At 38.5% G+C, this 13,189-nt stretch overlaps 1 protein-coding gene across 1 annotated transcript in view; it reads right to left on the bottom strand.

Moving 5' to 3' along the window:
• The window catches only part of LOC133655847 (signal transducer and activator of transcription 5B-like), a 45,404-nt gene that overhangs the window by 24,911 nt on the left and 7,304 nt on the right, over window positions 1–13,189 (bottom strand). The window contains exon 3 of the mRNA XM_062056412.1: window positions 4,034–4,190. Coding sequence (XP_061912396.1) covers window positions 4,034–4,190 — 157 coding nt within the window. The remainder of the gene's footprint in view (window positions 1–4,033; window positions 4,191–13,189) is intronic.

Raw genomic sequence — 13,189 nt, 5'->3', positions numbered from 1 at the left:
AAGAGAGCAAAGTCTAGGTTGCATGTGCTCAATTACCGGTAGGTATCTTTAGGGTTGCCAACTCCCTGAAAAAAATAAATGACACCTTGATGGCAGGACCGGTATTCCGAAAAAATGTGCTGCTTCATAAAAAAAAATTGCAACCAGCTGCATAATCCGATAGTTAGCAACATAACTAATGGACGAATTTAGATGATCTTTTCAGAAAATGTCAAAATTGGTCCTGGAACAAGTGCTTTTGTAGTTTTTCATATGATTCATATATGAGCTTCTCAAAAAACCTGTTGTTGACATTTATTCTGTCACCATACAGTAGACACAAACAACCGGCCATGAATTTTAGGTTAATTAAGGTTTCTACAGTTTTTGTTTTCTGGTGTGTAAAATAATGCTAAAAATAACCACAATATAGCAACGTTTTTTACCTTAATTGCTATAGCTATTTTGTTTAAGGAAACAGTGTTGATGCGCATGCGTGTGTATGCTCAGTAATTTTGGGAAGCAACATTTTACAGGTAGCACATTTTCTTAGAACACCGGCCAAACTTATCGTCTTCACCCCTATCAGCGTAGTGATTGGTTTGGCCTTTTTTGTGAAACGATGCAATTTGAATCAAACTAAGATGGTATTAAATGCATGTTTTGGAGTAATATGAATAGGCTACCTGAGAAACAAATTGCTCAACAGCTTGAGTTTAATGCAAAATAAAAATATATACATATAAAAATAAAGTAAATATAACTCTTAAAATTATATTCTGCTTGACTTCTGGTTGGTTTTTGGTGTCGCCTGGTGGACAACAAACCGGTAAAGGTTTCCACTGGTTTTTTCGTCTCTGACTACCACTACTAGCAGCAAACTGTTTAACTTCCCACAATCCACAAGAGGTGGGGGAAATACTTGATTTTTAGATGCATCGCAATTCGGACATGGCCGATTATAGAATTGATTAGTAAACGTCAATAATCGATTTGTTTATTGTTAATAAAGTAATGCAGACAGTTCTAAAATGTGGCTGACTGCAGCGAACCACCTCACCGAGAAATCCGACCAGCTCCTCTAATATAGGGCACTTATGGTCCAGTTTTGCACACATTTTCATTATTTATTACATGCGAGAATTATTCAACTGATTCTTATTCCGGGCAGCACGGTGGAACAGGGGTTAGTGTGTGTGCCTCACAATACGAAGGTCCTGAGTTCAATCCTGGGCTCGGGATCTTTCTGTGTGGAGTTTGCATGTTCTCCCCGTGACTGTGTGGGTTCCCTCCGGATACTCCGGCTTCCTCCCACATCCAAAGACATGCACCAGGGGATAGGTTGATTGGCAACACTAAATTGGCCCTATTGTGTGAATGTGAGTGTGAATGTTGTCTGTCTGTGTTGACCCTGCGATGAGGTGGCGACTCGTCCAGGGTGTACCCCGCCTTCCGCCCAAATGCAGCTGAGAACGGGACAAGCGGTAGAAAATGGATGGATGGATGGATTGTTATTCCAAATGAATAGGGTTTTTTTTAAGTTGTAGGTGATAAATGCTTATTTAGTGAAACAAAAAAAAGGTAAAACTGCATCATACATAAATTAAAGATGCATCAATAATCAATTTTTTATCGAATCGTAACTCCTGAAACGTAATCGTAATCGAATCGTCAGGTGCCCAAAAATTCCCACCTCGACAATCCACCATGGGCCATAGAAAAAAATGCGGCGGCAAACCACGCACCTTTTCCAGCCACATATTTTCCTTTACCTAATCGAATTTGTATTTCTGAAGCCGTTTTGTCTTTTTTTCCTCGGAGAAGAACGCCTATTGAGGTTGTCACTCGTTTGCGTAGCATCAGTCTCGGCGTCATCCCTGTTAGACATGCTTTTGTGTTCTCGTCTGTTTTCTGACGGTATTTTCGTCACACACGCCAGTGCATCAACCAATGAGATGAGCCACATTCTGTGTTGAAATGGTCACTTGTAAGGGTGTTGTCTGCTCATTGGTCGTGGGGCAGTTAAGGGCTGCAGCTTTACCGTAAAATGCAATATAAAGCGACCTGTCATGCAATAATTCCATTGACATTTCAAAGACTTATGATTTACACGGTGATACGGGACAAAGTCTGTCCATTTACAGATTGATAAGGCACACGTACTTATATAACTAAATACGGGACAATTCAGTTTTTTTAAGGGACGGTTGGCAACCCTAGCTATCTTAGTAGCTCAGACAGCAATGTGTTAATAGAAGTTTAGATTGGGGTTATATGGTTGTAATGGGGAAAGACGTTAATGTGTCTTGTATTTGTACTACGGTACTTTCGCGACAACTCACATGACTTTCTTCTCATTCATTGTGGTAGAGTCACAGTGCATTAAACAGCTGAGCGTTAATTGACTTGAACTTTCAATTGTTCCACTGCAGCCAAACTAGACACCCATTGGATAAATGCTCAGTTCTGTCCTGCCCATGGACAACGAGCTTAAAGTGAATGAGAAGTGGGCTCGGCCTCGGTTGGCCTGAATGCTGAGATTCTGCATGATGATTGGATGATCTGTCTGAGGCTGAATCTCAAAATAAGAAAATCAGTGATTTCGAAATATAAACCAATGCCAGAGCATTTTTCAAGTTTCATTCTGTTGTTCCATGTTGATATGGAGAACTTTAGAGCCTTGTAAGTTATGCTTTCTTTGTAAAATCTAGCAACCTAATATCTTTTATCTGTCATCAGAGATTGTATTTGTGTTTAGAAAGTAGCTAAAAATGGGCTTCCCCTATGTGAAAGACCAGTAACCGCCACTGGTATACAACCTGTCCTACATTGTACAATAAGCAGCAACAAAAAATACACAATGAAATATAGAGCAAAACGATGCAATATAAAAAATACATGTTAATACTAGTGGTGTAACGGTACACAAAAATTTCGGTTCGGTACGTACCTCAATTTTTAGGTCACGGTTCGGTTAATTTTCAGTACAGTAAGAAAACAACAAAATATAAATTTTGGGGTTATTTATTTACCAAATTTGCAAAATCTTCCACCAAAAATATTTTTCTTAGTGGAATATTTGATGTGAAGTAATCGGAACCTTGGATAGGTCAATAATTCATAATAACATTGATTTTGATTCAACATTATGTTTTGAGCAATGACAGTTTGAAAGAAAAAAAACAGAGCTTTGTTTTATTAGTCAACATTGCAACTTTTTCTAAATTACATTTAACCTTTAAGCTTTTTTATTTCACTTTTGTTATGTTTTTGTTTATTTTAATAGTATTTTTAGAATGTGTCGTGGGCCTTCAAAACATTAGCTGTGGGCCGCAAATGGCCTCCGGGGCACACTTTTGACACCCCTGCTATAGATAATAAAAAATGAAATCTGATCAATCTAGAGATAAAAAGCAGAGCCTGGCGACGCATGCGCGTTTATCATAACTCTCTCACTCTCTCTGTCTCTGCCTCTCCCTCACGAATGCTGCTGCACGCACATTTTGTTTTGTTTTTAACCCCTTCTTAACCCTGAATGAACATTGAAAATACACGCAACCCTAACTCAAAATGCCGGACATTTGAGGCATTTAAGAAACTCCACCCTGACAGCCCTGACAGCTCCGCAAAAGAGGACATGTCCGGTGAAAAGAGGACGTATGGTCAGTCTATCGTAGCCCGTTAGCTGCTAGCATGCCGTGTGTTGTGTCTCGGTGTGCATTGTTTACACAGCATGCGTTACGCTACTTAATATGTCCATGTGGAAACTCGTTCGGTACACCTCCGAACCGAACCGGAACCCCCGTACCGAAACGGTTCAATACAAATACACGTACCATTACACCCCTAGTTAATACGGAACCCCCGCACCGAAACGGTTCAATACAAATACACGTACCGTTACACCCCTAGTTAATACTAATTACTAATAACACAGATTTGTTTTGAAATTTATTTTTAGCCTTTTTTGTACCCGGCCACGCCCCCACCTCCACAAGTATATAGACAATCTGGGGGAAACCCTGTATCTGACTTACTAGTTTTGCTGGTTTACCTTTAGTTGATTTGCATAGTGTCCCAGCTTGATCTTGAGAAGAAAACCATCCTCCCCTCCCTGAAGCTGTGCTTTCCTCTGGAGCTCCGCCACCAGGTTATCCAGAAGGCGCTTGGCTTTGGTTTCCTCTGCTGGGTTATCCAACTCTACTGAATTCCTGTGGAGGCGCATTGGTTTTGATGATCATTTCACCAGACAAAATGTCTTCTACAAATATGCAATTTTCTTTAACATCATTATTAGTAAACAGCTGATACAAAAAGTTTACACTGGAACCAGTGAGTCTTTGGAGTTAGATTTACATGTACGCCCCCTCTAATGAGTTTTATTTGCAATATGGCCCACTTCCGCCCAAGTGCAGCTGGGCTAGGCTCCAGCTCGGCTGTCCAAGAGGGACAAAAACAAATATATGTCACACACTTACGTGAAATACATGGTATTTCACAAAACCAGAAAAAGGAATTAAGCCTGGAAAAATTGGTTATCCTGGATTAATTTAGCCTCAAATCGGTTGCAAAAAAGCAAGTCAAGAATATACCGGACAAGCAACTATAGCGATTTATTCTCTGCAGGCTAACAATCAAGGATACATTTGATCTTTTAGTAACTTTGCCACTCTGTCAGTATAGGACCGAACAATTTTTTAAAAGACATGCACCTGGGGATAGGTTGATTGGCAACACTAAATGGTCCCTAGTGTGTGAATGTGAGTGTGAATGTTGTCTGTCTATCTGTGTTGGCCCTGCGATGAGGTGGTGACTTGTCCAGGGTGTACCCCGCCTTCCGCCCGATTGTAGCTGAGATAGGCTCCAGCACCCCCGCGACCCCGAACAGGACAAGCGGTAGAAAATGGATGGGATGGATGGAATTTTTGAAAATAATCAAGGGATCAATGCTGTATGCCAGCTTACTTCACTCGGTGATCTTATGTGTGCAATCGTCAGTGGCATGGAGAGCTAGCAACCACAGCTTTTTATGATTGTATTCACTGCCGCTTCAATCGCAACCTCAACCCATTGACACAATATTTATTTCTTCTTTTCACAATTTGATTAAACAAAAACACATAGTAGACGGTAGTTTTTGCTTTTGTTTAGGTAGTGTGTAGTATGTACTGTTGACTTTGTTTTGCTTAAACAATTGTATGTACTAAAAGAAAATAAGGAATTAGTTTAAATATTGTGTTGTTATTAAACTGTCACGCACTCTCAATAAATTAATTGAAAGGTTTACAGTTTCAGATGTGATCGGTATTCGCCAATCTCACTCATGGATGATCGGAATTAGCAGCATTAAATAATGATCGGAAAATGATACATAATTCCAATTATTATAATGTAGAATACACACCGTGCGTAGGGCTCCACAATTCAATACAAGTTTGCACAGGTAAAATGTCAGGGAACTTCATATTAAATTTAAAAACAAAAATATCTCAGTCCTTCCCTGCATTGTCACTAATTATGATGTAATGACACAATTCCCAATTATATTCACAGTCCCTGTTGGAGTAGTAGTTCATTTCTTTGTCAGTAAAGGAAACGTCTCGGATTTGATTATTGGTCAGGGTTTGTGGGAGGAAGAGTTCACAATTTTATTATTTGTGTTAACTTTATTTTTCATTAATAAAATCAACCATTGAATAATTTCTTTTATATACTCTATTTAACACGAGTAAATTGCACTTGGAGCACATAAAAGCATAGTGAAGTGAATTATATTTATATAGCGCTTTTCTCAAGTGACTCAAAGCGCTTTACATTGTGAAACCCAATATCTAAGTTACATTTTTAAACCAGTGTGGGTGGCACTGGGAGCAGGTGGGTAAAGTGTCTTGCCCAAAGACACAGCGGAAGTGACTAGAATGGCAGAAGCGGGGATCGAACCTGGAACCCTGAAGTTGCTGGCACGGCCACTCTACCAACCGAGCTATACCGCCCGTCAGCTACGGTCTGCTAATCTTTTTCTTTCTTTTTTGAACAGTGTTTGTGTTGCTTTTTTATTGTTTCTTTTATTGGTTTTAATTGCTAAAGAAGCAACTGTAAAAAGGTACATATCCTTGTTCCATTTCTGCATCAGTTATCAATTTTGTGGTCTTATTTAAGTGATCCAGGCTCTGCAAACGTGTAACCAAATAATTTCAATAAAGCCCCAACAAGGTTTAGTCAAGCCACAATTTCTCATTTATCCTGCATGTCTTCATTCTACTTATGTCTTTTGTGCAATTTCCTTCAGATGTGCATGTATAAAAAAAACCAGCAAAATTGATCTATTAAGTTTGTGCACCAATATTCGCGTCTTTTAACTCCTGAGTCATGGACATTTTCTGCATTTTTCCCCATATTCGACAAATCACTTAAATTTAAAGGTTAGAGGGCTGAAATTTGGCCACATAGTGTTGAACAAGTTTATCTTTAAAATGGCATCATGACACTTTTTACAAAGTTATTCCAAATGGGAGATATACATTTACTATACACTTATAGCCCCTTTGCCCATTTATTCCCATTGTAACACATTTTTCAATGTACTGAAAACATGACATGTTATAAGGCTTTCACCACAAATACTGGATGGATGTAAACATCTGCCTTGGAAGTACAAGGAATGATCGTGGTGGGTTGTTATTGCTACATAGATGTGTGTAAATGTGGTTTTGAAGACATTTTGGGTCCATTGTCAATGTGTATATGTGCAATGGCACCACTAAACCACTAGATAACGAAAAATTATGTAGTTACGTAACTTCATATGCTTGGAGACTTTAACATTACTTTTGTTAAAACAAACGTTCAGTTTCAGCAAGAATAGGGGGCGATACCTCCCATCCATCTATTTCTACCGCTAGGGGTAGCAAAGGGGGGCTGGAGACTATTACAGCTACACTTGGAAGACATCCAGGGTAGACCCTGGACTTAAGCTGCAACTAACGATTATTTTGATAGGCGATTAGTCAGCGACTATTTCAACGATCAGTCGACTAGTCGGATAATAAAGCGTACACATATTTAATTGCTAAAATTTTTCTATCGACTTCTAAATGCAGCTAAATTTGTTTTAGGCGTGTGCTTAGAACAAAGATGACTAACTCATCCAAAAAAAATGTATTTTTACTGTAACTGTGCTGCTCATTCAGCTGTTGCAAATATTAAAATGACAAATAAAATGTCATTTAAAAACGTGTGTGTGTGTGTGTGTGTGCGTGCGTGTGTGTGATGTAGACAAAGTAGGGCTGGGTGACTTTGGCTAAAATGATACTTAAAGTTATTTTTTACACAACTTTGTCTCACTCTTGAAGAAGCTAACGCTCTTACCGAGGTTGAGACCGCATTCTCCCACCAAATGTCCAACATCATGCCTTTGCTTTAAATGCTCGCGTATCACAGATGTACTGCCATAAAAACAAGGTCTGCTTTGCAAAATGAGCAAGTTATTCATGTTTTTAACAAGAATAAGAGGAAATATCCTCAAACTTTACATGTTATCACTGGTGATGTTTTTGTGAGTGACCCACTCCTGCCAAGAACAAACACAAGTGATGACATCACGATTAATGTCGACGACAAATTTTATTGACGACATTTGTCGACCATGTCGACTAATCGTTGCAGCCCTACCCTGGACAAGTCGCCACCTCATCGCAGGGCCAACACAGATAGAAAGACAACCATTGACACACAAGAGCCAATCTAGTGAAGCCAGCCTATCCCCAAGTGCATGTCTTTGGAGGTGGGAGGAAGCCGGAGTACCCGGAGGGAACCCACGCTGTACCAGAGAGAACATGTAAACCCTTCAAACACCCCGAGCCTGGTAGTCGTACCCAGGACCTTCTCGCAGTGAAGCACGAGCGCTAACTACTACGCATGTGCTGCCCCATGCCGAAATCTAATTCTATATATACCACTTTGAAACACATTTTTGGAAAATATTGCACCTTTTTTTCCCCATATATTTGTGTTTTCTTTTTTTTACAAAATTATATCCATCCATCCACTTTCTACCGCTTGTCCCTCTCGGGGTCGCGGGGGTGCTGGAGCCTATCCCAGCTGCCAAAATTATAGTAAAACATAAAATACATAAAAACATAATACAAACTTAATATCTATGGATAGGTCTGAAGCTGCTGAAAGATTTGAAGTGTTTGAAGTACGGCTGTTAAGTGATTAAAAAAAATGGACGAAACAAACGCTCTAAAGTTTACTAAATTTAACAAGAAACAATTGCAACAGCACTACTTGTAATAACTGCAAGGTTGCTTTTTCATTAAGGAGGACATCCGAGCAAAATGCTGAAACATTTGAACACACAACATGCAACAACTATAAATGAATGTTGCGATTTTGAACCGCCTCATTCTCATCCCAGCAGCAGTAACAATAGCACGTCATCTGCCGTGAATACAACAGGTACTAAATCACCGCCTATCATGTTAGTGCTATCACCGGTTAAATTAAAATGAATGCTTTGTCATTTAGATGAGCAAGACGAGGGACAGACTCTCACTGGCTTCAAGGCGAGAAGTACATAAGTAGCAGTTCCCTTTCATGTCTGCCGCCTGGCGCTACAGCGTCTCCTTTCATCGCGGCAGGGAAGTGCACAAGCAGTGACTAAGTTTGTGGTTAAAAGCTTGCACAATTTGCCACAGTGCTAATGGTTTTCAAGAGGTGAAAGTTCAATTGTAGTCAGAGAAAAGTTTAATGTTTTCCTGCAACCACATTTTCACTCTGTAATTTCCATTATTCAGGCGAAACTCATAACATTAGAATATCATGTATTCCATTTATGTCAGCAGATTAACTTCCAATGTGAAACTAATATGTGATATTACCTCATTGCATGCAAAGTGAGATATGTCAAGCATGTATTTCTTATAATTTTGATGATCATGATTTATAGTTTAGATTTTCATTTCAAGGTTTTAATAAACTGCCATAATCATCAAAATTAAATCAAAATAAGGCTTGAAATACCTTGTGTTGCATGTTATGTATACGAGTTTCATCTTGTAAATCTAAACAAACCTTTCTAATATTTTGTGTGTCACTAATATATTTTCTAAGGAGATAAGATTCCTAAACATTTTAAAAATGTTAATATAAATGTTACATTCTTGAGTAATTTCCACATACCGTATTTTTCTGACTATAAGTCGCAGTTTTTTTCATAGTTTGGCCGGGGGTGCGACTTGTAGTCAGGAGCAACTTATGTGTGAAATTATTAACACAATACCGTAAAATATCAAATAATATTATTTAGCTCATTCACGTAAGAGACTAGATGTATAAGACTTCATCGGAATTAGCGATTAGGAGTGACAGATTGTTTGGTAAACGTATAGCATGTTCTATATGTTATAGTTATTTGAATGACTCTTACCATAATATGTTACGTTAACATACCAGGCACGTTCTCAGTTGATTATTTATGCGTCATATAACGTACACTTATTCAGCCTGTTGTTCACTATTCTTTATTTATTTTAAATTGCCTTTCAAATGTCTATTCTTGGTGTTGGGTTTTATCAAATAAATTTCCCCAAAAAATGCGACTTATACTCCAGTGCGACTTATATGTTTTTTTCCTTCTTTATTATGCATTTTCGGCCGGTGCGAGTTATACTCCGGAGCGATTTATACTCTAAGTTCTACAGAACACTATATATTTCTTATATTTCTTTTTAAAAGTAATTTTTTCTATGCTATGTGCCTCTTAAGACTTCACTGTTGGCTTTGTATGGTCATGTTGGCTCAACACAATTGATGCTATTTTACCTTTTTGTTTTTCCAAATAAGAATCGATAAGAGAACCGTTAAAGAACCGAATCATTAAGCAGAATCCAAATTGGAACCGGAAAAAAAAAAATCTTATCAATTCCCATCCCTACCGACAAGTTACCTCAGTTTTATCTTAAAATCTGTTTTGAAGCGAAATTGGCCGCCTATCATCGTGATAACAGACCGTGTAATAGTGCGCATCTTCCAGATTAAGCCTTAATCTGGATGCGATTAATCTTCACTCACATATGATAATGCGATATATGTTTTTTTATTAATCACATGCGTTAACGCTGACAGCCCTAGTTTAAAGTAACAAAATAAATCATTTACAACCACTTTATACACTTTCATGAGTTTGTCCATCTTTCGGCAAGCAGGGATGATGTGAGATTTTGGAAAAATATGTCATTGTTCCAATAATAATACTGCAACAAAATCAGTGTTGTGAACTTACATGCAAAGAGAAGGCGAGAAGAAAGCAAAGCATGCAATGACAAACATCAGAGAGAGAGCAAAAAAATATTTCCTGCGCTGGTCAACATACTTGCAATATCACAATACAAAAGATACAGACATATTGTCAATTCAGCTGGATGACCAAAAGGCTGATTTGGGGCCAACGGACACCAGAAGGAACATGCCATATCTCCGATGGAAACACTCCAGCAACACTGCATTTTCTTGCATCTGAATCATTCTATCGCAGTTAGTTCAGGCATCTTTCAGCAAAAAGTCGGTTCTGTTTGCAAGATCCCGCTAGAGGAGCGGCTTCTATTGCCCAGAAAACGTGAGACAGATTATAGTTGTCTGCTGCATGTTCCACACTTAGCAATACACCACAAGTTAATACATGATGCCATGGATGTGGAGGAAAATTACTTGTCTCCATGGTAACAGTCAATACTAGCACAGGGTAAAACTTCATGGGGCAGTCAGAATACACCGCTTTTGCGCCTGATAACAATTGCACACTAAAACGTATGTGCCATTTTTTTATTTTGCACATGCTATTTAGCACTTATTTTTGGAATCTTAGTAAATGGGGGCCATAAATCCATTTTCTACCGCTTGTCCCTTTTGGGGTCGCGGGGGGTGCTGGAGCCTATCTCAGCTGCATTTGGGTGAAAGGCAGGGTACACCCTGGACAAGTCGCCACCTCACCACAGGGCCAACACAGATAGACAACATTCACATTCACACACTAGGGCCAATTTGGTGTTGCAAATCAACCTATCCCCAGGTGCATGTCTTTGGCGGTGGGAGGAAGCCAGAGTACCCGGAGGGAACCCACTGCAAATCTTTGGGTGTCCCACGATTCGATTCAATATCGATTCTTGGGGTCACGATTCGATTATAAATCGATTTTTTCAATTCAACACGATTCTCGATTCAAAAACTATCTTTTTCCGATTCAAACCAATTCTCTATTCATTCAATACATAGGATTTCAGCAGGATCTACCCCAGTCTGCTGACATGCAAGAAGAGTAGTAGATTTTTGTAAAAAGCTTTTATAATTGTAAAGGACAATGTTTTATCAACTGATTGCAATAATGTCAATTTGTTTGAACTATTAAAATGAACCAAAAATATGACTTATTTTATCTTTGTGAAAATATTGGACACAGTGTGTTGTCAAGCTTATGAGATGGGATGCAACTAAGTGTAAGCCACAGTGACACTATTGTTCTTTTTTTTTATTTTTTATAAATGTCTAATGATAATGTCAATGAGGGATTTTTAATCACTGCTATGCTGAAATTGTTACTAATATTGATACTGTTGTTGATAATATTCATTTTTGTTTCTGTGTCGTGTTTGTGTCTCCTCTCAATTGCTCTGTTTATTGCTGTTCTGAGTGTTGCTGGGTTGGGTTTGGTTTTGGAATTGGATTGCATTGTTATGGTATTGCTTTGTATTATTTTGTTGGATTGATTAATTAAAAAAATAAAATAAAATAAAATAAATAAAAATAAAATAAAAATCGATTTTTGAAAAATTTGTATCGATACTGAATCGTACAACGTGGGAATCGCGATTTGAATTCAAATCGATTTTTTCCCACACCACTAGAACCCACGCAGTCACGGGGACAACATGCAAACTCCACACAGAAAGATCCCGAGCCAGGGATTGAACTCAGGACTACTCAGGACCTTCGTATTGTGAGGCACATGCACTAACCCCTGTGTCACCGTGCTGCCCTAAATGGGGGCCATGTTGTAAAATTAATCTTTTTGCACACATTATATTGGTGACACACTGAGAAAAACAAATGGGTATGGGTAACAACTCATTTTTTATGAAAAAAAAAAACATGTATATTTAAACTTACACAAAAGCAACACTTATGCTACCCTCTCTTTGTAATCATGTTCAACATAACATTGACTATGTTATTTGTTTTAAAATTAGAATTGGAGGTCTGACCCAACAGGCTAGTAAGCACACATTGCAGCCCTGCCGACTGGCCAAGTAGTAGAAAGTTTGCAGTCAATATTTGTTTCTACAGTTTGGTGAATATATGCTTGTGAGTAGAAATGTATTTTCTGTTTAATGTCAATTTTGTTGGTCTCTTTGTTGTGGCTTATGCTGCTGCCTGGGTCCTCAACCCCTCCCTTACGGTATGGTCACATATTTATTATGTCATGATACTGCGCGCACGTCCTGTTGTGTACAAACTAGAGTAAAGCTTCATGGCACGGCAGTCACCAGTGTGGGCTTTTTTTTTTAAACTGTGTCAGTAGAAGAACTTTCACTCAGATTGCAAAACCCGTTTTGCAGAAATTCCAAAAAGACGAGTTTCAACACAACAAATCTTATGGGTCTGATTTTTTTCAGTCATGTAATGACAATAAAGCTAGTCTATTCTACTCACTTTAACATGCACCTTCTTGAAGATTTATGGACGTACCATGAAGCTGCTTGTGCTGCTAAGCCGAGAACTAGCGTTAATAGTGGCGACTAGCAGCCAACGTAAAGCCACAGGACTGATAAGAAAGCATTTGATAAGAAAATACCTTAGGGGGAAAGCAATTGACAACTAAATGCGTAATTGTTTAACTCCATGGTTCATCTGGAGGCACAGGTAAGTATTATTTACATTTTATGATCATGATACACGCAGCACACCATGCTTGTTGTTACAACTACATATGCTGTCGAGCTTGCTATGTACAAACAAAACATGAAATAATACTTTACAGATACTGTGAAATTACTGTTCATGTTTTACAGTCAGTACAGATTGATGTCCATTGTGTTGTGCATTTTAAACTCAAAAGCCACTCAGCTGCTAACGCAAAAGCTCGCTTACCTATTGCCGTAGCTAGCTAACAGTTCCTCAATGTTCGCTCTTACAAAAAAAAATGTCGCTACAG

Source organism: Entelurus aequoreus, linkage group LG08 (genome assembly GCF_033978785.1).
Source record: "Entelurus aequoreus isolate RoL-2023_Sb linkage group LG08, RoL_Eaeq_v1.1, whole genome shotgun sequence".
Lineage (NCBI taxonomy): Eukaryota > Metazoa > Chordata > Actinopteri > Syngnathiformes > Syngnathidae > Entelurus > Entelurus aequoreus.
Note: the sequence above shows the minus strand (reverse complement) of the source record. Positions and strands in the feature narration are given on the sequence as shown.